Below are 27,095 nucleotides of genomic sequence, written 5' to 3' on the forward strand. Positions count from 1 at the left end.
ATATTTATGTGATATAAAATATGAAAATAACTTGATCTGTGAGTATTTTTAATTTGAATACTTAATGAAGAAAGCTGTCAATTTTAACAAGAATGGTTTCATTGCATCTCATCAATAATTTAGCTATACCTGCTATTTGAGTGACTCCATGTAAATGCTGATAGAATCTCTTCAGCTTTTAAAGCAACTGTGTTATATTTTCACAGTGATGGTGTTGATTACTCTCTTTAGAGAGTGGGAGGTGAGAAAACCTTTCTGCTTAGTTTTTAATAAAGTAAGAAGACTTCATAGTCCAGGTAAAATTCACTGCAAAATGCATCAGAGAAGATTCCCCAGAGAAGTTAAGAAATCTAATCCTGTATATAATTTGAAGTGTCTTGCTCTCTCTCTCTTTTTATGAAAGCTTTACAAATCAGAAGCTTAAAACAAAATTTTAGTCAAAGCACTGCACACTTAAAAATCTCTCCTGACTTTGTAAACAGATTGAATCTCTCATCCAGCATATAAATATTTTTACTGCTCTTCACACTTTTTCTACTGGTACTGTGGCAAGTTAAATCTAATCTAGTTCATCCAAAGCATGCTCTGCTTTGGGAGTTAATTTAATTTTATTAAAATACGGAGGTTTTTGTTTGTTTTTGTTCTTCATCCTGTGATTACACAGATGGCTGTGATTAGTCTTTATTTCATTACTATCTTTACTATGTGATTTCTCCATATTTTGTTTTCTGTCTTCATTAAAATCTAATTATGACCTGAAAATATTGAATCTAAAAATTAATGTGCTGAATTTAAACTTCAAGTTTTTATTTGCTGATATATTTAAACTTGAAAGTCATATAAATGTTACTGAGTATGACAGTCATATAAAAGGTACTGAAATTACATTACAAGAACATTTCCTTAGCTAATCTGCTTTTGTTGATACTTAGAAATCTGCTTCACATCTGAATTCATGTAATAAGAGGAAACTTGCATAATGTTATAATAAAAAAATCATTTGAATAAAATGGAGAGGAAAGCATGGTTGGAGAGAAAGTCACGTATTAAGGTTTAAATTAATATTCTAATATAAGATATTGTCTAGCTTTGAATTAATATTTGGATATCAGTTCTTCATCTTTACTTGGACATTCAGAGAATTGTGCCCTTTTAAGAGGACTTTGTGTCTTTCTCTGACCTACTTGGTAAGAGCTCGGCAGTTGATTTATGAAGGATAATTAAAGGCCATCATAGGGCATCTGATTAGAATTCATGCAGTCAGACATTCTGTACAATTTTGAAAACTATTTTTAGTCAGTGTTAGAAGGTGACTTAGTAGCTAGTTTTAATTATTGTCTTTCACAAAGACATAGCTCATTTGACACTATATTTCTTATTTAGTTTTAATTTTAATTTTTAAATGAGGGTTATGCATGTATAAAGTTTCCAAAAATCATGTTTACAAAGTTTGTTTTAAAAACAAAAAAGGAGCAAACATCTGCACCCTCCCTCCTCATTTCCCCTCTAGAGGCAGTTACTTTCTCTGCTTTTAGGTGATTGTTTATATATGCATATATATGTCTTTAAATAAAATATTAGTATTTCTTCTTTATTTTTAAATGTAGGCATTATTTATTGTTTTTCCACTATGGGAGATATGGAGTTAACCCGTTTTTCTACCCTGAGTTTCTATACCGGCTCAACGGTCTCATTTCCCCATTTTCCCAATGTAGGTATAGGGCGATTTCGGTTGGCTCAGTATTGACGGTATACATTAGTGTGACTATATAAACCCAGCTGAGATGTAGTAAACTCTGAATATTTTTCTTTTTTGGTGCAATTTTTTGTTTTCTCACACTTATCTCTATGTATCACTAATACATCCCTAAACTCTGTCAATTGTCTAAATTTCCTTTAGGACATTCAAATGTATTGGTATTATATGGTGTCATTTTGCTACAAATTGTGTCCCAGAGCCTTCAGACTGGTACAGATAGACCAGTTGCCCTTTGTGTCTGGTGCGTAGTTGGCAGTATGAGATCATCAGTCACCATTAATTATTCTAATATCTGTTTGCCTCTCTTTCATGTTAGAGATCTTATTTCCTAAACCCCATGTCTTATTCTTTCTTGGTTGATTTCTTTCTTGTAGCAGAGTACAACCTGAGACAGGGTACATGAGAGGTAAATTTTTTTGAGAAATTGCATTTTCACCTATAAACTTGGGTGATAATTTGGCAAGGTATAGCTTCCAATGTTGTTGAGAAATCTGAAGCCTATTCTGATCCCTGATCCTTAGGAACTTTATTCTCTAAAAGCTTGTAAGGTCATTTGTTTGTCCCCCGTGTTCTGAAATTTTGATGATGTGCTTTGGCTTACATCTGTTTTTATCCATTATGTTAGATACTTAGTGAATCATTTCAGTCAGTTCTTAGAAAGTTTCTTGAAATTAAAAAAAAAATCCTTCCTGTAATTTCTTCTGTTCTCTTTTTGAAGTTCCTATTTTTTCACATGTTGGGCTCCCAAGATAATTCTATATTTGCCATGTCTTTTCTCTCCTATTTTCATGTCTTTTCTTTTTTTTTCCCTCCATATTCTAAGGCCTTTAGTTCATTTTGTTGTTGTTGTTGAAGAATAACATAATTCAGGTACATTTTATAAAGTGACCACAACCGTATAATCAGGGTCCACATTTAGAAAAAAATATATAATATTATCGGCACCCTAGAAACCCTTTTAGTCACTACCTCCTCCCAGGGTAAAAACTACCCTGACTTTTTAAATTAAACTTTTTATTTTGAGTTATTTATAGTTTCACATGCGATTGTAAGAAGTAATAAGAGTTATTCCATGTATTCTGAACCCGTTTTCCCCCAGTGGTAACACCTTGCAAAACTGTAATACACTAACATGACCGGGATATTGACACTGATACAATCAAGATACGTAACATTTCTATCACCATAAGGATCCCTCCTAAGGATCCCTTCACTTCCCTTCTGCCCCCACTTTGTATTTAACCTCTGTAAATCACTGATCTGTTCTCCATTTCAGTAATTTTGTCATTTCTAGATTATTATATGAATAGAATACCATTGTATGTAATCTTTGAGATTGTCATTTTTAAACTCAGAATAATTCTCTGGAGATTCATTCAACCTGTTGATGTATCAGGTGTTCATTCTTTCACTGACTGCATAATATTCCATGATATAGATATACCACAGTTTGTTTAACCATTTATCTATTGAAGGACAAATCTGATTGTTTCCAGGTTTGGGCTGTTATGAATAAAGCTGCTATAAACATTTGTGTACAGGTTTTTGCATGAACATAAGTTTTCATTTTTCTGGGATAAGTACCCAGGAGTACAATTCTGTATCGTATACTAGTCACATATTTAGTTTTATAAAAAACTATCAAACTGCTTTCCAGAATGTAGCAATGTAGGAATGATCCAATTTCTCCACATCCTTGCCAGAATTTGGTGTTGTTACTCTCTTGATTTTAGCCATTATATAGGTGTGATATCTCATCATGTTTTAACTTATATATTTTCCCTGATGGCTAATGATATTGAACATAAAGATGAAAAACTGTGTGTTTACATAGTATCTGGGCAACCTCTTCGGTGAAAGGTCTATTCATGTCTTTTGCCCATTTTCTCATTGAATTATTTGTTTCTTTGCTGTTGATATTTTGAGAATTCTTTCTATATTGTAGGTATAAGTCCTTTGTCGGTTATGTGATTTGCAAACATTTTCTCCCAATTTGTCCCATGCCTTTAATTCTCTTAGTAGGGATTTTAATGGTGCAAACATGTTTAATTTTGGTGAAATTTAACTTATCAATTTTCCTTTTATGGGTTAGGCTTCTGGTGCCAAGACTAAAGGCTCTTAGAGCCTGAAGACTTTCTTCTTTGTTTTCTTCTAAAAGTTGTATAATTTTACATAAGTCCATTATGTAAAATTTGAGTTGATATTTGTATAAAGTATAAGACTTAGATTGAGGTCCTCTTTTAAAAAAAATAATAATAAGTTGTAGGTATACAGAAAAAATCATGCAGAAGTACAGAGTTCCCATATCTCCCTCTCACACACAAAGTTTTCCTTATCATTAACATTTTTGCATTACTCTGCTATCTTTGTTACAATTGATGAAACAATATCATTATACTATCAACTATAGCCATAGTTTATATTAGACGTTAATGCTTATGTTGTACAATTCTATGGTTTTCTAAACATTTTTATGCTGGTAATATATATACAACCTAAAATTTCCCCTTTTAACCACAAAATATACAATTCAGTAGTGTTAATTACATTTACAGTGTTGTGCTACCATCACCACCATTCATTACTGAAACTTTTCTATCACCCCAAACAGAAACTCTCTATTATTTAAGCATTATCTCCTCATTTTCTATCCTACCCTGGACACTGGTAACCTGTATTCTAGTTTCTGGCTATCAGTTTGCTTATTCTAATTGGTTCATATCAGTGAGATCATACAATATTTGTTCTTTTGTATCTGGATTATTCCACATAACATGATGTCTTCAAGGTTCGTCCATGTTGTCACATGTAACAGAACTTTATACCTTTTTAAGGCTGAATATTATTCACTGTATGTATATGCCATATTTTCTTAATCTATTCTTCAGTTGTTCGACACTTGGGATCTTTTGACAATTTGAATAATTCCACTGTGAACATAAGTATGCTGATATCTGTTCAGGTCCTTGTTTACAATTCTTTTGAGTACATACCTAGAACTGGGATTGCCAGGTCATATTGCCAGGTTTCTGAGGAACCACCAAACTGCTTTCTACAGTGGTTGCACCATTTTACATTCCCACTAACAATGAATGAGTGTTTTCATTTCTCTGTATCCTCTCCAACACTGTTATTTTCCATATTTTAAAAAACAACTATTCTTGTGGGTGTGAAATGATATCTCATTGTGGTTTTGATTTGCATTCCCCTCATGGCCAATGCTGTTGAGCATTTTTCATGTGCTTTTTGGCCATTAGTTTATCTTCTTTGAGGAAATATCTATTCAGATCTTTTGCCTGTTTGTTTTTTTTTTAATTGGGTTGTTTGTCTTTTTGTTGTTGGGCTATAGGATTTCTTTATATACTCTGGATATTAGACCCTTATTAGATTTGTGCTTTCAAAATATTTTCTCCCATTATGTAAGTTGACTTTTTGATTTCATTATGAAGTCATTTGAAGCACAAAAGTTTTTAATTTTGATGAATTCCATTTATTTATTTTTTTTCTTTTGCTGTGTTTTTGGTGTAAAGTCTCAAAAACCATTGCCTAACACAGGACCTTGAGGATGCTTCCCTATGTTTTCTTCTGGGAGTTTTATTGTTTTAGCTCTTAAAAATTTAGGCCTTTGAGCCATTTGAGTTAATTTTTATATGTGGTGTGAGGTAGGGGTCCATCTTCATTCCTTTGCATATAGTGATCCAGTTCTCCCATCATCATTTGTTGAAGAGAAAAATTTTTCCCCATTGAGTGGACTTGGTACTTTTGTCAGAAATCAGTTGATGGGAGGGATAATTTCTGAACTCTCAATTCGATTCCATTGGTCTGTATGTCTGTCCTTGTGCCAATATCATATAATTTTAATCACTGTAACTTTGTAATAAGCTTTAAGATTGGAAAGTGTGGGTTCTCTACCTTTGTTCCTCTTTTGCAAAATGGTTTTGGCTATTCAGTGTCCTTTACCCTTCCATATAAATTTGATGATTAGCTTTTCCATTTGTACAAAGAAGGTTGTTGGAATTTTGATTGGGATTGTATCAAATCTGTAAATCACTTTGGGTAGAGGCAATTTTTAAGATGTTTAAGAATTAACATCTTAAAAATAGCTTTCCAATTCATTATCACAGAATATCCATTTATTTATTTAGATCTTTGATTTCTTTTAGCAGTGTTTTGAAGTGTACTGTGTATAAGTCCTTTACATCCTTGGTTATATTTATTCCTAGGTATTTTATTCTTTTAGTTGCTTTGTAAATGGATTATTTTTTTTTTCTTGTTTTCTTCTTCTGATTACTCCTTACTGTGTATAGAAATGCTACTGATTTTGGGGTGTTTACCTTGTACATTGCCACTTTCCTGAATTTATTTTTAGCTCTCTGAGTTTGTGAATTTTTCAGAATTTTCTGTATATAGCATCATGTCATCTGCAAATAGGGAAAGTTTTACTTCTGCCTTTCCAATTTGGATACCTTTTATTTTCTTTTCTTGCCTAATTGCTTTGACTAGAATTTCAGTACAGTTGATGGACTTTTAAATATTGCACCAACCTTGCATCTTTGCCATGAACTCCACTTCATTATAATATATAATTCTTTTTATATATTGCTGAATTTTTTTCTAATATTTTGCTAAGGATTTTTGTGACTATATTTATGAAGAATTTGGTCTTAAATTTTCTTTTCTGTCTCCGCCCCTGCCCATTTTTATTTTGCAGTGTCTTCACCCAGTTTTGGTAGTAGGTTAATACTAGCTTCCTAAAATTGATTAGGAAGTATTATCTCCTCTTTTGTTTTCTGGAAGATGTCAGTATTGGCATTATGTCTTTAAACATTTGGTACAATTCTCCAGTGAAACCATATGGGGATAGAGACTTATTTTTTGGGGTCTTTTTAAATTATGAATTCAATTACCTTAATATTCATAGGAGTATTCATTTGATCTATTTCACACTGTGTGGTGGTAGTATGTTTTTTTTTTTTTTTTTGAGGAATTGGTCTATTTCATCTAAGTTGTCAAATTTATATGTATAGTGTTGTTGGTAACATTCCCTTATTATCCTTTTGATGTCTTTCATTTTAAAATTTCTTTTGTTCTTTTTTATGTATTGTGTCTCTTGATGAGATTTTCTGTTTCTTTGCTTCGACATTCTATTTTTTCCATTTGTTTTGAGCATGTTCATAATTGCCTGTTAAAGCATTTTTATGATGACCTATTTAAAATCTGAGTTAGGTAATTCTAACATGGCCATCATTTCGATGTTGGCTTCTATTGATTCCCTTTCTTCAATCATTTTGAGGTCTTGCTGGTTGTTGTATGATTTTTTAATGCAATTTTATTGAGATATATTTACACACCATGTAATCCATTCAAAGTATACAATTGGTGGCTCACAGCATCATCATAGTCGTGCATTCAGCACTGCAATAAATTTTAGAACATTTTCATTACACCAAATAAAGAAATAAACGTAAGGATAAACCACTTATCCCCACCTAATTATAAATAGTTCTGTCTTTATTTTATATACATCAGGCAAAGGAATTGTCAGTCACAAGGCCTTTGCAATCACATAGTCACACATCAAAAGCTATATAGTTATACAATCATTATCAAAGATCAAGGTTACTGGATTACAGTTCAATAATTTCAGCTATTTCTTTCTAGCTATTCTAATACACTAGAAACAAAACAAGAAATATCTATATAATGAATTAGTAGTCATGATCATTTTATTACATCCTAACTTCTCAGTTATACCTCCTCCCTCTCATTTGATCCTTTTCCCAATTTTCAGGGATACCTGGGCGATGACCATTTTAACTTCTTCATGTTGGAAAGGGGTGTTGATCTTATGGGGTAGGGGAGAGAAACTGCTTGATGTTCTTGGAGAAACTTGTACCTCTGAGTTTCAGAGCTTATCTGGCATAGGATCAATCTGGATGCCTTAAGTTTCTGAACAAATAGATTCTTACTAAGAAAGACTTTTATAGAGCCCCAAGTATTCTTTAGGGTTTTCGAGAATACTGTTGATTGGGGCTTGGCATGCTGTGGCAATTTGCAATATCTGTCTGAAGCTTGCAAAAGAACAACCTCCAGAATGACTTCTTGACCCTATTTGAAATCTTTTAGCCACTGAAACTATTTTGTTTCTCCCTTTTGGTCAAGAAAGCATTCTCAATTCCATGATGCCAGGGTCAAGCACATCCCTGGAAGTCATGTCCCATATTGCCAGGGAGCCTTATACCACTAGGAGTCATGTCCCACATAGAAGAGAGGATAGTGAGTTTATTTGCAGAATTGGCATAGAGAGAGGGAGGCCACATCTGAGCAACAAAAGAGGTTCTCTGGTGGGGACTCAGGCATAATTATCAGTAGGCTTAGCTTTGACATTACAGAAATAAGTTCATAAGGTCAAGACTGAGAGCTTGGCTTAGAAAATTGGGAGCCACTAATGCTTGAGAGAATATTAGGAATTCCCCAGGTGGGGAAATTTAATAGTTCCACATTTCCCCCTGTTCCTCAAAGGAACTTTGTAAATATATTTTTTTAATTTTCTGCCCCAAATACTCTGGTATGTATCTGAGTCTTACATAATCTGTACAGAATAACAAGGTCTCGTTCCTTATTCTAGGTTCTATGTAATTATGTTGTTTAAATAAACTGACCAGACAGGTTAAATTAGATAGTGTGCTGCAGAAAATTTAAATGTTAGACCTAATAAACATCTCTTCCTTTGGTCTCACACAGAAGTTGGTGTTTTGAAATACCGACAATTTCATCCTTTACCCTGTATTCTGATTTACCTTAGTGCTAACCATGTACGTTCATTCATATCTCTGATTGACGTCAGATCTCTTTTTCAGCTTCTGTGGTAGTTAGATTCAGTTGTCACCTTGGCCGGGTAAATGTACCTAGTTTTGTTGCCGCGTACATGAGCCAATGGTATGTGAACCTCATCTGTTTCTAGCATCTGCAGTCAACTAGGAGGTGTGCCTGCTGAAATGAATGACATTTGACTTAATTGGCTGGTGCTTAAATGAGAGCGCACAGACTAAGCAGCTCAGCATACCTCATCTCAACACTCGCAGCTCAGCCCAGGCCTTTGGAGATGCAGAAAGAAGTCACCCTGGGGAAAGTTGATTGGAACCCAGGGGCCTGGAGAGAAGGCCAGCAGAGACCGTCCTGTGCCTTCCCACGTAAGGAAGAACCTCAGTGGAAAGTTAGCTGCCTTTCCTCTGAAGAACTAACAAAATAAATCCCCTTTTATTAAAAGCCAATCCGTTTCTGGTGTGTTGCATTCTGGCAGCTAGCAACCTAGAACAGCTAGTTGCTGTTTTAATGGTTGCTGTATGGAGTAATGCTAACTTTCAGAGCTGCAGATCTCTAGGTCTAAGTCTCAGGTGTCACACAGATACCCAAAGTTTGGGGAACTACCGTATTATACACAAAGAGCTCAGCATCTCAGAATTTAGGAATAACATTTAAAACTCAGGAATAGATGTAGCTGTTTTAAGGACTTTCAATCTAGGAACCTTTACAATGAACCTTGTTTGAACATTCTGTGCTCCTTAATCATTGATTGTCTAATCTCTGTCTACTTTCTATCCTCTGATAACCCATGCTCTTGAATTCTGTTCTCAAAGTGTGCTCATTATAGTTAGTGTATATTAATGAGACTATACAATATTTGTTCTTTCATTTCTGGCTTATTTCACTCAATATAATGACCTCAAAATTCACTCACCTAGTTGCATACCTCACAGTTGGTATGATTTTTTATATAAATGTGAACATCTTGGGTATTATAAGCAATGGGTCTTATTTGAACCTTCTGTTTTAGCTGTTTTTTCTGACATCATTCAGGCAGGGCAATGGGGAATGCTGCTTGTGACTGACAGGTGGAGATGGAAGCACAGGTTCTCCACTCATGTCCATTGATACCTGAGGGCAGGGTGGGTTGCTCCTCATTACCTCTGAAAGGAGGTGAGAACCCCTGCTTGGAGAGTGCCTTGTTACAGCTCCCCACATGGCCTCCACTTATACCATGTGGGGTGGGGGTGAATGTCCTGACTCTCCACTAGGCCTCTTTTGACACCATCCCAATAGGGAAGGGTTGGGATGCTTTGTTACTGCCTGGTGAGTTCAGACTTCCCACGTGGGCTCTACTGTCAGGGGCAGTACTCCCGTGGCCCGGTGGGGATGAAAGTCCTGGGTCTCTACGTGACCTTCTTTGACACCACCTCAGCAGACCTTGGCAGAAAGGTTGGGACACTTGTTACAGCCTAGAGAGGGCAGAATTCTAGGCTCCCCATTCAGCCTCCACTAGCATGAAGGGGGTGGTGGTGGGGCTGGCTGAAGTGGAGGAGTTATTATCCTAGAAACTTTTCTCTTTCTAGGATACCCCTTTCCTTTTCCTGCAGTTAGAGAGAACACGCCTTTGTTGAGGCTTTTAATTTGGTCTGTGTCCGTTGGTGTTTCTCGGTTCTTCACGTCCAGGTCCGAGATGTGTGAGGCAAAAACAAACAAGCAAACAAGACACCTAGTTGTTCTTTGGGTACTGAAGTTCCTAGCCTACCTACCTCCTGTTCTCCTTCTAGAGCTTTCTGTGTTTGTTTTTCTATGATGCCCAGGGATTTTTGTATTTAGTGGAAGCAACCAGGAAAAATCTATCTACTCCATTTCCCTGGAAGCAGGTGTCTACTCTAACTTTTAATACCATAATTAGTTTTGCTTACTTTTGAACTTTATATGAATGAAATTATATGGTATTTGCTCTTTTGTTTCTTGCTCCCTCAGTCCATATTATGTTTGCAAGATTTATCCTTGTCATTGCATGTAATTGTAGTTTCTTCAATTTTATTGCATTTCCTTTCATTGAATGAATATATCATCGTTTATGTTTTCTGCTGTAGATAGATTGCTACCAATATTAGACTATTAAAATTGTTCAGTCAACATTTTTATAGATGCCTTTTGATGAATATATGTATACATAACTGCTTTATGTGTATGTAGAAATGGTCCTGGGATACACAGTTCACTTTAATAGCTACTGTCAAGCAGTTTTCATAGTGGTTTGTCAGTTAACATTCCCACTAGCAATCTGTGAGAGTACTAGTTGTTCCACATCCTCACTGACATTTGGTATTATCTTTCTTTTTTATTTTAGTTACTTTGAGAGAATATTTTATTATTGAATTCTGGTTTTAAATTGCTTTCACAGGTGAATAATCAAGTGACATATTTTTATATACTTATTGGCCATTTGGATAAGTTCTTTGGTGATGTGTCAGTTTAAGTCTCTTGCTCATTTTTTCTATTGGGTTTGCTGACATTTTTCTGTTGATTTTTAAAAAGAGTTCTTTATTATATCTGGATTCAACCATCATATATATATGTTATATATATATATAGCTTTATATATATATATATATATATATATATATATATATATATAACTGACCCTCATCAAAATATTTTCTTCAACTCTTGCCTTGCCACTTCAATCTTTAGTGTCTTTTGATGAACAGAAGTTCTTAATTTTACTGTAGTCCAATTTATTATTTTTTCTACCTTAATGTTTAGTATTTTTCACATCCTATTTAAGAAATCTTTCTCTATCCCAAGATTATTAAAATATTTTTCTATGTTTTCTTCTAAAAGCTGTGTTATTTTAGCTTTTGAGAGCTGCAGTCCATCTGGGGTATTGATTTTGTATGACATGAGATAGAAGTATCTGTTTTTTTAATTTTTTTCTTTTTTTTCCCTAGGAAGTTGCCTCAAATTTGTCTTTCACTTCATTTCCTGAATTTTTCATTTATGCTATGATATAATATATAATTTATCCTATAATATTTATTTCAGATGCTATAATATTTACTCTAGAGTCCTTTTTCATTTGAGCATTCCTTTTCTCCTCCTCCCTTCTCCTTCTCCTTTAAAAATATACAGCATTGAATTTTTTTTTATGATATTTCATATATCTTCTCTTATGGCTGAAGATATTAATACATATTAAAATTTTTCCCTCTGCACGTAACTTTTATTTTCTCCATGTTAGTTTGTTTTTTGGTTTTGCTTGGTTCTTTCATTTAATAGACTTTCCTTAAATGTATTATAATCCTTGGTGATACCTCCTATTAAGTGGCAATGCTCATTGACTCTAAACTCAGGTATGGAGTGATCTGGTTGGAATGTATAGTTAGGGAGATTTCACTGTCAGTGTGTAGCTGCTATTCTTCCTGAGTTAATCAGGTTCTCTAGAGAAGAGCTTTCCAGGTGCCTTCCTGGATGGCTTACCTGCCTCTGGGAACCTGGTCAGGGTAGGGAGGCCAGGTCTCAGGGTCCAGGATGTGAATGTTTATGTCAAGTTGCTGTTTTCAGTACCATGATCCTACTCTCAGCTCTACCTGGGTACCCTAAGAACCTCTGCTTTATCCTCTCCAGGAGAAAAATCCTTTAGTTGTTTGGCTAACTATGTGGAATAGAAAAAGGACTGGGCTTTCTCAGTTTAGGTTCACACTTCCATTCAGCTGTATTTCAGCAGCACTCTCATGCACATAGAGATACCCTTACTTGCAGATGAACCCACTATGGTCAACTCATGAGTTTTTGAGGGATGTCAAGGAGTAAATTGTATTAGCTCTTGGCTTTCTCCATTATGAACTAGGGTTTCTATTTTCTCAGATGTCCAAAGTCATTTACCAACTCTCCTACTTCTTTCTGGCTTCCAGAATTATACTTTATTATTATTATTATTATTATTATTATTATTATTATTATTGTGTCCTTTAATTCCCCCTGGCTTGGGTTATGACTTTCTTTTTCTCTGTTTATTTTTAATGTTTTTTTTTATTGTGAAATATAACATACATAAAAAAAGCAATAAGTTTCCAAGTACATTTTAATAAGTAGGTATAGAACAGATTTCAAAGTCTGGTATGGGCTACACTTCCACGATTTTTCATTTTTTCTTCTAGCTGCTCCAAGACACTGGAGACCAAGAGAAATATCAATATAATGATTTAACAGTCACACTCATTTCTTAAATCCTATTTTCTGTATTAGGGAGGTATCCTTTATTATTTTTAACTTTTTTTTATTGTATAGTATAACATATATACAAAGCAAAGAAATAAAAAAGCAACAGTTTTCAAAGCACTGTTCAACAAGTAGTTACAGGACAGATCCCAGAGTTTGTCATGGGCAACCATAAGATCCTCTCAGAATTTTCCTTCTAGCTGATCCAGAATATACGAGGCAAGAGGGCTTGCATTTTTTTTTATCATCACAATCGACTTTTTTTTCCATGAAAAATAGCGTATATACAAAAAAAGCTATAAATTTCAAAGCACAGCACCAAAATTAGTTGTAGAATATATTTCAGAGTTTGACATGGGTTACAATTCACAATTTCAGGTTTTACTTCTAGCTGCTCTAAAACACTGGAGGCTAAAAGAGATATCAATTTAATGATTCAGCATTCATATTCATTTGTTAAATCCTATCTTCTCTGTATAACTCCACCATCACCTTTGATCTTTCTGTCCTCTCTTTAGGAGTATTTGGGCTATGGAAATTCTAAATTTTTCATATTGGAAGGATCTGTCACTAATATGGAATAGGGAGATGGAGCTATCTGATGTTCTGGAGAGGCTGAGCTAGGTTTCAGGATTTATCTGGACCAGGGACCCATCTGGAGGTTGTAGGTTTCTGGAAAGTTACTCTAGTTCACAGAACCCTTGTGAAATCTTATATATTGCCCTAGGTGTTCTTTAGGATTGGCTGGAATGGTCCTGGTTGAGAGTTGATAGGTTATGATAGGTAGCAAGATCTAACTGAAGCTTGCATAAGAGCAACCTTGAGTAGTCTCTTGACTCTATTTGAACTCTCTCTGCCACTGATACCTTATTAATTACATTTCTTTTCCCCCTTTTGGTCAGGATGGAATTGTTAACCCCATGGTGCCAGGTCTGAATTCATCCTTGGGTGTCATCTCCCAAGTCGCCAGGGAGACTTTCACCCCTGGATGTCATGTCCCACATAGTCAGTGATTTCACTTGCAGAGTTGGGCTTAGAGAGAGTGAGGCCACATCTGAGCAACAAAAGAGGTCTTCCAGAAGTAACTCTTAAGCATACCTATAGGTAGTCTAAGCTTCTCCACCACCTGCATAAGCTTCACAAGAGTAAGCCTCATGAATGAAGGCATGGTCTATTGATTTGGGTGTCCCTAAAGTTTGACACAGTATCAGGGGATTCCATGATGGTAAGGTTTAATAGTTCCATATTCTTTCTCCCATCCCTCAGGGGACATTGCCAATATTTTTTTATTATCCGCTTAATATACTCTAGGATGTATCCAGGCATTACAATAATCTATACAGGATTAAAGGGCCTCTTTCTTATTCTGCGCTCCCTGTGTTTCAGTTGTTCAAATGAGTTGTATGGATAGGTTGATTTAGATTATGCACTACAGAAAATTTCTGTTCCAGACCAAATAAATCTTTCTTCCATTGGTCTCAAAGAGTATGTGTGGTTCTAAAATATAGACACTGTCTTCCTTACCCCTATCTTGTGAATTAGTTTAACCTCAACCTGTTCGGCTTCATTCTTATTTCTAAATATCAGGTTATATATATAAAACAGCCTCTCAAAATCCAGAAATAATAATAAACACTCCATACTTAATGTGTCTGCTCTAAAAGTTTACAATCTAGGCCCCTATTTTCTTATAAGCATTTTCTAAAGGTGACCATACCATTATTGCTCTTTTGTTTCTGGCTTATTTTGTCCCACCAAAGGTCCCATGTGGTCATCTACCTTGTTGCATTCCTTATGTCTTTGTTCCTTTTTGTAGTAGCACAACCTTCATTCATAAGTCTACACCATCGTTCACCAATCTACTTACTTGTCTGTCAGTGCATCCTTCAGCCACCTGCATTCATTGGGTAACATGTAGAGGGCCCAAAGTCCACAGTTCATCAACATTCTCAATTTTAGGTAATTTCATTGTTCCCAAGAGAAAAAAACCAATAGGCACACCCTTGTCAAATAGGAAATCTAAACTTCCTCTTAACTCTTGTCCTGCCACCCCCCACCCCCACATCATTTACCTCTGCTGTTGCTGTGGTAGTGCTGATGTTTTCCTTTTAAACATAGTTCATAGCCGTGCAATAGCAATATTCTACCTGTACCCTGGACATAAACATTCTTTGTATAAGAATCATATGTTTGAAGTAATTCTTGTGAGAACTAATTCATATTTCTAGTGTTAATCAGTGAAATACATAGGTCTATACCATCCCTTTCAATCTTGTTCATCTTCAATATGGTAATATTACTTATAGACCCACTAGAGAACCATCTTCACTCCTATCTATTCCCTGACATTGGAGTTCAACCTCATTAGCTAACGGTTCACCCATCTCTAGCTTCTATGTATCTCTAATTCCCCTATATTCTGCATTATAAGTCTCTGATTATACCTTTATGCTGGTTATAAAAGTGGAGTCATAGTATCTCTCCTTTTGTGTCTGGCTAATTTCATTCAGTATTATGTCCTCAAGGCTCATCCATCTTATGTTCTTCGGGACATCATTTTGTCTTACTCTGAATAATATTCCATCGTATGTATATACCACATTTTGTTGATCCATTCATCTTTTGATGGGCATTTGGTTTGTTTCCATCGAAACAAATTTGGTGATTGTGAATAATGCTGCTATGAAGATCGGTGTGCAAGTGTCTGTTTGTGTCATTGCTTTCAGCTCTTCTGGGTATATATCAAGTAGTGTTATTGCTGGGTCATAGGGCAACTCGATATTTAGCTTCCTAAGAAACCAAACAGTCTTTCGTAGTGGCTGCATCATTATACATTCCCACCAGCAGTGCATAAGTGTCCCAGTTCCTCCACATCCTCTACAATGTTTATAGTTTCCTGTTTGTTTAATAGCAGCCATTCTTAGAGGTCTGGGGTGGTATCTCATTGTAGTCATGATCTGCATTTCCCTTATAGCCAAAGAAAATGAGCATCTCTTCATGTGCTTTTGAGCCATCTGTATTTGCTCTTCAGAAAAATGCCTCTTCATATCTTTAGCCCATTTTATAATCGAGTTGTTTGTTCTTTTGTTGTTGAGTTGTATGATTTCTTTGTATATATGGGAAAGCAAACCTTTGTCTGATATGTGATTACCAATTATTTTTTCCCATTGAGTTGGCTGCCTCTTCACCTTTTTTACAAAGTCTTTTGAGGTGCAGAAGCATTTGATTTTGAGGAGTTCCCATTTATCTACTTTTCCTTTTGTTGCTTATGCTTTGGGTGTCAAGTTTAGGAATCTACTTCCTATGATTAGGTCTTGAAGATGTTTCCCTACATTTTCTTCTAGAAGCTTTATGGTGCTAGTTCTTACATTCAGGCGATTGATCCACTTTGAGTTAATTTTTGTGTAGGGTGTAAGATAGGGGTCCTTTTTCATTCTTTTGGCTATTGATTTCAAGTTTTTCCATGCCCAGTTATTAAAGAGACTGTTTTGTCCCAGTTCTGAGGATTTGGGGGCCTTGTCAAAAAGTCAGTTGATCATAGATTTAGTGGTCTATTTCTGCACTCTTGATTTGATTCCATTGGTCAGTACTTCTGTCTTTGTGCCAGCGCCATGCTGTTTTGACCAATGTGGCTTTATAATAGGTTTTAAATTCAGGGAGTGTTAATCCTCCCACTTCATTCTTCTCTTTTAGGAAGCTTTTAGCTATTCAGGATCTCTTTCCCTTCCAGATGAATTTGGTAATTAGCTCTTTCAAATCTTCAAAATAGGTGGTTGGAATTCTGATTGGTACTGTGTTGAATCTGTAAATCAATTTGGGAAGAATTGACATCCTAATTACATTTAGCCTTCCTATCCATGAGCAGGGAATGTCTTTCCACCTATTTAGATCTCCTTTTATTTCTTTTAGCAATGCTATGAAGCTTCACACGTTCTTTATGTCCCTAGTTAAGTTCATTCCTAAGTACTTGATTCTTTTAGTTGCTATTCTGAATGGAATTTTTTCCTTAACTGACTCCTCAGCTAGGTCATTGCTTGTGTATAGAAATGTTACTGATTTTTTGCACATTAATTTTTATCCCACCACCTTCCTGAATTTATTAGATCAAGTAACATTGCTGTAAATTTTCAGAATCTTCCAAGTATAGTATCATATCCTTTGCTAATAATGAGAATTTTACTTCTTCCTTTCCAATTTAGATGCCTTTTATTTCTTTGTCCTGCCTGATTGCTCTATATAGGACTTCTAGCCCAGTGCTGAATAATAGTGGTGACAGTGGGCATCCTTGTCTAGTACCTGATCTTAGGGGGAAGGCTTTCAGCCTCTCTTCATTGCTTATGATGCTGGCTATTGGTTTCTCATATATTCCCTTTTTCATGTTGGTAAATATTTGCTTCCTATCTTTTGGAATGTTTTTATCAGAAAAGGATGCTGAATTTTGTCGAATGCTTTTTCAATATCAATCGAAATGATCATGTGATTTTTCCCTTTTGATTTGTTAATGTGCTGTATTACATTAATTGATTTTCTTGTGTTGAACCATCCTTGCATTCCTGGTATGAACCTGGTCGGGGTGTATAATTCTTTTAATGTGTTTTTTGATTCAATTTGCTAATATTTTATTGAGAATTTTTGCATCTATGTTCATTAGGGAGATTGGCCTGTAGTTTTCCTTGCTTAGGACATCTTTACCCAGTTTTGGTATTAAAATGATGTTAGCTTCATAAAATAAGTTAGATAGAGTTCCTTTTTCCTCAATTGTTGGAAAAGTTTGAGCAGGATTAGTGTTAGTTCTTTTTGTAATGTTTGATAAAATTCACCTGTGAAGCCATTGGGCCCTGGTCTTTTCTTTGTAAGAAGATTTTTGATGACTGATTGAATCTCTATACTAGTGATTGGTTTGTTGAGATCTTCTCTTTCTTCCTGAGTCCATGTAGTTTGTTTGTGTGTCTCCAGGAATTTGTCCATTTCATCTAAGTTGTCTAGTTTGTTGGCATGTAGTTGTTCATAGTATCCTCTTATGAGTTCTTTTATTTCTTCAGGGTCTGTGGTAACGCACCCTTTCTCATTTCTGATTTTGTTTATTTGCATCCTCTCTGTTTTTCTTTGTCAGTCTTGATAGTGGCCCATCAATTTTATTGATTTTCTCAAAGAACCAACTTTTGGTTTTATTGATTCTCTCTGTTCTTTTGTTCTCCCATCATTTATCTCTGCTTTCATCTTTGTTATTTCTCTTCTACTATTTGCTTTGGGGTTAGTTTGCTGTTCTTTCTCAAGTTCCTCCAGGTGTGCTGTTATGTCCTTGACTTTTGCTCTTTCTTGTTTTTTAATATTGGCATTTAGGGCAATAAATTTCCCTCTCAGCATAACCTTTGCCGTATCCCATGAGTTCTGCTAAGTTGTATTCTCATTTTCATTCATCGTCAGATACCTATTGATTTCTCTAGCAGTTTCTTCTTTGACCCACTGGTTGTTTAAGAGTGTATTATTTAGTTTCCATATATTTGTGAATGTTCTCATTCTTTGGTGGTTATTGAGATCCAGCTTCGTCCCATCATGATCAGAGAAAGTACTTTGAATAATTTCAATGTTTTTAAATTTATGAAGACCTGTTTTGTGTCCCAGAAAGTGATCTGTCCTGGTAAGTGTTTCATTAGCACTAGAGAAGAATGTATATCCTTGTGCATCAGGCGCAGTGACCTATATATATCTGTTAGGTCTAATTCATTTATCAAGTTATTTAACTTCTCTCTTTCCCTGATGATCTTCTGTCTGGTTGTTCTGTCTATAGAGGAGAGTGGTGTATTGAAGTCTCCTACTATTATTGTTGAAACATCTATTGCTCCCTTCAGTTTTGCCAATGTCTGTCTGAGATCCTTGATTGGAAGCATAAACACTTATGGTTGTAATAGCTTCTTGGTGAATTGACCGTTTAATTAGTATATAGTGTCCTGCTTTGTCTCTTATCATGTCTTTACATTTAATGTCTATTTTGTCCAATATTAGTATAGCTATTCCTTCTTTCTTTTGGTTACAACTTGCTTTGGAAATCTTTTTCCATCCTTTCACTTTTAATCTATTTGTATCCTCCTGTCTAAGATGAGTCTCTTGTAAGCAGCGTATGGCTGAATTATGTTTCTTAATCCATTCTGCCAATCTGTATCTTTTAATTGGTAAATTTAGTCTGTTAACATTCAGAGTTATTACTGAAAAGGCATTTCTTGAATCCACCATCTTATCTTTTTAATTTTATTTGTCAGATCTATATATTCTTTTCCCCCCTTTCTCTTTGTATTCTTCACATTCCCCTTAGTGGAACTCTTCAACTCTGTGCCCTCCTCCAGACCTCCTGCTTCTGCCTTTTTTTTTTTTTCAGCTGGCAGAACTCCTTTTAGTATTTCTTGTAGGGCCAGTCTCTTGTTGACAAATTCTTTCAGGACTTTTGTCTATGAAAATTTTAATCTCTCCCTCAATTTTGAAGGACAGTTTGGCTGGGTACAGAATTTGAGTTATGACTTTTTAAATGTGTGTGTGTGTGTTTATTTTCAGTTTAGAGGGGTTTAGGAAAGTAATGAAACTAGATATGCTCAGTCTGATATCTTCACTCAGAACTATCAGATACTTTTATACATTTCAAAAACAAATATTTGTTTTAAGTTGGAGCTCAGACATCAAATCACATTAGAAGCTAACTCCAAAGGAGAATTACTTATTCTTTTGATGGGATAGATGGAATTGGATCTTTGTGCACACAATTGACCTGAGTAGGTAAAGGCAATAATGATGAAGGAAAAATTAGTAGAGAACAGTGAAAGAAGTCTTTCCTAGCTGGCAGCAAAACATTGGATTTTACTTTCCCTTTAGGTTTTCTGAGAGGAAAAAAAAGGTTTCCTTCTCCCATTAAGAAAGACATGAACATCCTCAAAGCTTATAGCTATGTTGATATCTGGCTCTCAGGGACAAAAGATAAATTGACTCCCTACATAGGCCTCATTTAGTTGTATCTCTTTTGTCTGCCTAGGAGCTTTGTAGAGATTAAAAGATGTTTGCCAGTATGATTCTGGAAGACTTTCAGAAAGTTATTCCTTAATTACAGGAAAGGGAGAGCAAGATATATTCCACAGGGTGGCAAGTACAGTCAGTATGTCTCTCTGGTCAAGAAGGTAAAAGGAATGAATAATTACTTAATGTGTAAACCTCCCAGCATCAGAATATACTTAGGGCAACTGGGCATTATAAATCTCAATGCAAGCAACACTCTGTAACTGTTTAGTAATTTGTATAATCAAAGAAAGAGACATTCTGATTGAATATGGCGCCCTTCCTATAAATGTATACCATTGATATGTTGCTAATCTCTCACGTGAATTACCCTGTTTCTTAAAAAGCTTTGATAGCATTTTATTGTGCCAAATACGGTAGCTTAGGGCATAATCCTGAAGCCAGAATATCAGGGTTCAATTCCTGACTCTGCCACTGCGAATTATTTAAACCCCCCGTGCCTCATTTTTTCTCATCTGTAAAAAGGAGAAGATAATAGGGATATTGTGATGAATATGAATTAATACATAAAAGAGCTTTAGATGGTACCTGATAACAAAGAAAGTGTTCAGTAAATGTTATCTGCTATTTTTCTTTTTTTGAGGTTTTCTTGAACTGCAATTCACAAAAGCACATCTGGAGAAATGTATATAATATAAGCAACATGAAAACTCTGTTTCCTTACAAGGCTGTCTTTGTCATGGATGCAATTACCTAGTCCAGTGGCAAATGTGCATTTGTTCCGTCCTTCTCATTACATTTATGATGGTGGTTAAGAACTTTTTCTTTTCTTTTTCTAAAGAAACTGCATAGTTTTAGTTACATTTATTTGCAGTGAATTCTAGACTTCATAGTGCATTTTAGTTACATTTATTTGCAGTGAATTCTAGACTTCATAGTGCAATAGAATTTGTTTTAACAGAGGAATTGGAAATAAATAAAATTTTAGTTTTTATTTTCGATGCCCTTTCATTTAGACATAATCCCTAGCATTTTTACATTTTCCCTAGGAATCATTGAAAAGACTGGGAATGAAAATGAGTTATAAACCTGCTATGCAATTAGTCAATCATTGGTTACAATGAATAGTTTATGAAAGCTGTTTTTCTTTATCAGTGTTTTACGGCTACAAGTGATAAATGATGAGAGTTCTCTCACAATTATTATTTTTTCGCTGTAATTTTGAAACGCCTAAGTTTCCTGTAAGCTGAAGCTCAGTGTTTGTTATAATTTTTATTACTAAGCGATCTTTTAATTTTACTTCACAGATCACATTCAAAATTTTGAAGCTCATAAACTTTCTGATGGTGGTGGTAAGCCATGGCGACAGATGATAAAGTTGCCATCTTAACTGACGATGAAGAGGAACAGAAGAGAAAATATGTGCTTGCAGATCCTTTTAATGGTATTTCCAGGGACCCAGAACCACCTTCAAATGAAACACCCTCCTCCACAGAAACGCCTGCTATCCGTGAGGAGGAAATAGACTGGATAGAGAAACACTGCGTTAAAATAAACAACGATCTTCTGATTTCCAAGGTCTTTTATTTTTTCTTTTACTCTGCATATGGCTCGCTTTACCCACTTTTGCCTGTGTATTATAAACAGCTGGGAATGTCGCCCAGCCAGAGCGGACTGCTCGTAGGCATTAGATACTTCATAGAATTCTGCAGTGCCCCCTTTTGGGGTGTAGTTGCAGATCGCTTTAAAAAAGGCAAAATTGTCCTCCTGTTTTCTCTTTTGTGTTGGGTTTTATTCAACCTGGGCATTGGATTTGTCAAACCCGCTACCTTGAGATGTGTACCAAAGATTCCCCCAACAGCTCATCCCACTAATTCCAGTCACCTGCTAACCACCCTGCCAACAAATGCTTCCATTCTATCTTCTGTTACCACACTTGGGTCCACAGCAGCAAAAACGCGTGAGAAAAGAAACCTGATTCCTTCCTATGACCCAGAGATGTTAGAAACAGGACCCAATATCTCAGAAACGGTTTCCTTTTCAACAGCTTCAAACGAGATCATTACACCCACCCTGCAGCCTCACCCGGGTGAAATTACCCAACATATTATGGACTTGACCTTGAACCCAAGCACAGCAAAGCCCTCGCCCCCAGGAAATGCAGTCAGGGAGACAACCACCTCTACTGTCACTACCACCAAATCTTTACCTTCTGGCCAAGTCACTCTTGTTTATGATCAACAAGAAGTTGAAGCTATATTCTTGGTGATCTTAGTAGTTGTTATAATAGGAGAATTTTTCAGTGCCTCTTCTGTCACTATTGTGGATACAGTAACACTCCAGTACTTGGGGAAGCACCGAGACCGCTATGGGTTGCAGCGCATGTGGGGCTCCCTGGGCTGGGGCCTGGCCATGCTGTCCGTGGGCATCGGGATTGACTACACCCACACAGAAGTGCTCATCGACGGAAAGGGGTGTCAGCCCCCCGAGTACCGGAACTACCAGGTGGTCTTCATCGTCTTCGGAGTTCTCATGACCATGGCCTTGATTGTCGCTACCCAGTTCCGGTTCCGCTACAACCACTTCAAAAGCGATGATAAAGGGAAGGAGGTGGAGATCCCGCAGGTGGAGAGGAACAGCTCCACAGAGTCCTCGGAGGAGACGCCGGCCACCACCAACCACTCGCAAGCCTTCAACTTCTGGGACTTAATCAAACTGCTCTGCAGCGTGCAGTATGGCTCCGTGCTGTTCGTGGCTTGGTTTATGGGTTTCGGATACGGTTTCGTGTTCACCTTTCTCTACTGGCATTTGGAAGACCTGAATGGAACTACAACGCTCTTTGGGGTCTGTTCCGTCCTGAGTCACGTGTCTGAGCTGACAGCTTACTTTTTCAGTCACAAGCTTATTGAACTGATTGGCCACATCAGGTAAGAGAATGCTTACTATGGCTGCCCCTCAGTAGTTGAATTTCATCTTTTGTAGTTTATATAGCCTTTAAGCACATGTAAGGGTATTGTGCTTTGTATTGGGGGTGGAGTTGGGGTGGGGATGGGATTTTCTGTTGCACATAGTCCTTAAAATGGAAACAAAAGGAAGGAAATAATGGATTCAACTGGATTATCTATAGAGAACCAAATAAATGGCTGTTGCCTCTCTCCCACGCCTGGGAAAAGGCCTATGGACCACTTAGTTGTATGCCAAGACAGTAAATGCTTTCAGGTATAGTAGGACTAACTTAGTGAGCTGTCTTATTACGGATCTTGAAAGGTCCACCTGTCTCAGGCATTTATGAAGGGGGCTTACCTAAGTGGCCCCCTTTTCAGCCTTCATTTATTCTCAACCACCTGCTGTCACAGGTAGAGCTTGACTATACAGTGTATGAAGATGTCCATTGTATTTCATAAGGCCGCTACCCACCAGGGTCCCTACTCTGCAGTATTATTACATGGAAGAGATTCTTATGTAATTTTTTTTCTGATTTTTAGGTGAATCTCTGTATTCTTGTCCGCCATGAAGACATGGGACATTTAAAAATCTTCCCTCTACATAAAATTTCCCTAATTGTTTCAGTAAAAAAAATCTATAAATGCTTAGTGTTTCTTGTTGTGTCATGTTTCTCACCACTAACGTTTGCCTACAGCTGGTTGAACAGTGTCTGGCTCCTTTTGGTCTTCCTGCTTTATGGTTGATTCTAAAATGTGGAGCCACCTACAGTCATAGAAAAGTATAGTGTGCTGTCTCTAAAATTTGAAGTTACAATAGCTAAAAGAAACCAAACATGTGTGTGTGTGTATGATAAACTTTAAATCTGCTGTTTCTCTGAGAAATTAAAAAGGAGAAATAGAGATAGTGACAAGACTTGAGAGACTGAACTTTTCTTCTTTTATTGCCTTTCTAATAAAGGAAGGCCATATTTTCTAATTTAAAGTTCCAACCCTGTATCATCCATCTTTTGCCCCAAACAATTGTGAATATTTTTTTCTTGTTTGGTTTGGTTTTGCTTTGGGAGACCATGGCCTGTTCCTTCTCTTTCTCAAATCTGTGACCCTTTTGTTGTCACTGAACAAAGTCATGCACTGTGTGTGGAGGCTTCTCAGACCCATAGACTGCCCGAGGCACATTGAGGAGGACCAATCTGAACAGGGCCTTCTGATATTAGGGATTTGGGATGTCATGTGTCCTTGTTCAGCTGTGTTTATATTCTCTGAGCTGTGTGGACTGGTCATGATGCGTCAGACTGTTCTCTTCAGCTTGGGTGTATGAGCAGCCTCTTACACAGCTGAGTAAATTTAAAATCACAGACATTTATTCCCCCAAATGTATCCATTTGCCAGTGAGTGGAATTCCTGGACGTTATTATTTAATGTCAGTACCATTAATTGAACAGTGACTATGGAGTATTGAAATAGGTTCTATTTTCCAAGACATTGTTAGTTTCTTCTCATGTAAAAAGAAAAAAAGATTCTCTTCTGCTTTTGCCTTTTGTCTGAGCTAGATATTGTCACGTTAAAATCCTGGTAGGTTTGCTACTCCTTTTGGTGATTACATGAACTTATGCTTGTGTTTGATTTTCTTTCCGAGTATTATTAGTCATTACTCAAAAACTTGAAGTTTATTTAATTGGGGAAGTAACCTTAATTTTCTGGTTTTATATATAAAACAAATCTTCTTTTTCTTATTTAATACGATTCAATGGGATGGAAGAAGTTGGCTCCTATAACCATATTGTTGCTCCCAACAGTCTGTTGGGCTCCATCAAATTTTATTAATTATTATTTTATTATCTCCATTAAAATGTATTACTTATTATAAATATTTTTAAAGATTCTGGTAGTTGAGGATTATGATCACATATCTGGGTAAAATGGATATGATTCTTTTGGATAAAATTTTGGGAGTCCAAATCAGGTTGTAGCTGTTGAGATTTGGGGATTTTAAAAGATAGTGGTGACAGTTTAAACTTTTCATTGGAAGGAAATCATACATTAAACAGTTGATGAAGAGAAATGATCTTTCTATGAATTCTTAGTCTTTGTGTATTCCTTGTAGGATCATAAAAAGAGATCTTTCTGAGGCCCTTATTGTTTTTTTGGTATTATGTGCTTTATTAAGAGTTTGTTTTTAGAAGTCAGCACAAGCATAAAGCTTATAAATATCTTAATGTATTCAGAAGTGGCTTTTAATAAATTCTTTATGTAGATTAATAATGAATGATTCCAAGTGGAAAACAACTTTTTAAATTTGCATGTTCACTTGTTAGCTGCTTATTATTTTAACAGTTTCAGCCCAGTTTTTCAAGAAATAGCCTTGTCAGTGTGAATACAGACACACACACACACACACACACACAAACATGCAGAGTAAATGATTTCTGGTTTTGACCTTGGATTTTGTCCTCTGGAAAATGGTTTTCTTTGACAAATAGTTAAATGCTTAATAGTTCCACTAAAAAAAGTAAATCTCTTTTGATTTGAAATCATAAGGCTTTGGAATTTACAGAAAATATATTTCTAGGGTAACTTATCTAAAGATAACTAGTCTTATTTAACTAGAAATAGAAATGCATTTTAAGGAAGCAGTTACCCTGCTGAATGTTTCAATAGCAGTGAGCAGGGTTGTGATCAAAATGAATCTCAATAAATCATCTATACATTCGTAAGTTGTCACTATCAATGTTAGGCCATCACCTACGTGGTTTGATTTAAATGTGTTTAAATTTTAAGGGACACACACAAAAATCTATTGAAACAGTCTGTGACACTGCCTTGGAATTCTTATACTCAAAGGCAGTTTTATGGAAATATTACCTTGAAGGGGTAACAGATATTAAACTACTATTAACCATTAATTCATGCTTAATAGCAGCTGACTTATCCAAATCAGCTAGCTAGTCAGAATGGGAAAGGAGGAAATTCCCAAAGCAAACAGCAAGAAGAGGAAAGAAGAAGACTTCTGATGGGCATCGTGGAAGACCCAGAATGGATAGGAAGATGCAGACCTGCACTGCAGCTGAGCACATACAGGACGTGCCGTACGATCAACATTGTCATGGGAGGACTAGACAATGAGTGTTGCAGGGGGACATCAGATGGTAAGGTGATCAGGGAAGGCTTCAGAGAAAAGGCAGAATTTGAGGTCGCCACTGGATGATTTATAGGCGATCATGGCTATGGTTGGTTGGTTTGTTTTGCTTTTCATCCTTCTCCCTTGTTTCTCCCCACTTCTTTGGCCATCTTTGCTAATCGTGGACCTGCTGGTTCTCAGGTCCTCTACTTGCAGAATGGATGTGAGAAATGCAGTAGACATTCCCACGTTTCCAAGTTGGGTGAATGTTGGTTCCATTAAATCCAGCAGGAAATTCAGGAAAGAGATACAGAATTAGGGATGAGGGCTCTGAATTCAGTGTTGGCTTAGTTTAATTTGAGATTAGAATATCTAGATGGGAATGTCCAGGAGGAAGCTGACTGTTCTAATGCTTAAGGGAGATGTTAGGATCGGGGTTAGAGATTTGGAACAGTGTAACCTGTGAATATGGATGAGATCAACAGGAAATTTTGTGGTCTAAGAAGAGAAATTGGCTGGGGAAAATCCACTATGGTTGTCTCCAAGGTAGTATTTCACATTTCGGATTTTATTGATCTGTTCATCTATGCTTTATTGCTTGAAGTTTCCTATGTGCTTGAGAATATGTCGTGTTAAGCAGAATCGTGTTGTGGCATTTACTGTAACTGGTTCCACGTGTTGCTTCAGGAGCAGATGATTTCCTGAGCAGCCCCGAGTGCCATTGCCTGAGCCAACAGCCCTCTGTGGTTGTTTATAAGTGGGCCTCAGACATAAGCAAGGGAGAAAAAAAATAAAGGGATTGGAAATATAAGGAAACTAGATGGAAAGAAAGAAAAATAGAGAAAGGAAAGGGAGTCAGATGGCTGAATTCAGAGCCTGGCTCTGTTGCTTTTAACCATATGGTCTTGGACAAGTTATGTAACTGTTTGTATTTCTGTTTTGTCATCTGTAAATGGGAATACTGTTAGAACTTACCTTTTATTTTTATTAGCCATTGTTTAGTCGCAGAATGTAATGTATATATACAAAGAAAAAGAAAACAAACAATAATTTTCAAAGTACACTTCAACAAGCCAGTATAGAACAGTTCCCAGAGTTTGTCATGAGCTACCATGCCCTCAACTCAGATTTTTCCTTCTAGCTGCTCCAAAACACTGGAGACTTTATCAGAGTCATAATAATGGAATCATATGGTATCTGTCCTTTTTGTGTCTGACTTATTTTGCTCAGCAAA

General features: G+C 36.2%; 1 protein-coding gene across 1 annotated transcript in view; it reads left to right on the forward strand.

Moving 5' to 3' along the window:
- The window catches only part of MFSD6 (major facilitator superfamily domain containing 6), an 84,031-nt gene that overhangs the window by 13,226 nt on the left and 43,710 nt on the right, over positions 1–27,095 (forward strand). The window contains exon 2 of the mRNA XM_077154481.1: positions 21,106–22,725. Coding sequence (XP_077010596.1) covers positions 21,158–22,725 — 1,568 coding nt within the window. The 5' untranslated portion in view covers positions 21,106–21,157. The remainder of the gene's footprint in view (positions 1–21,105; positions 22,726–27,095) is intronic.

Source organism: Tamandua tetradactyla, chromosome 3 (genome assembly GCF_023851605.1).
Source record: "Tamandua tetradactyla isolate mTamTet1 chromosome 3, mTamTet1.pri, whole genome shotgun sequence".
Classification (NCBI taxonomy): Eukaryota; Metazoa; Chordata; class Mammalia; order Pilosa; family Myrmecophagidae; genus Tamandua; species Tamandua tetradactyla.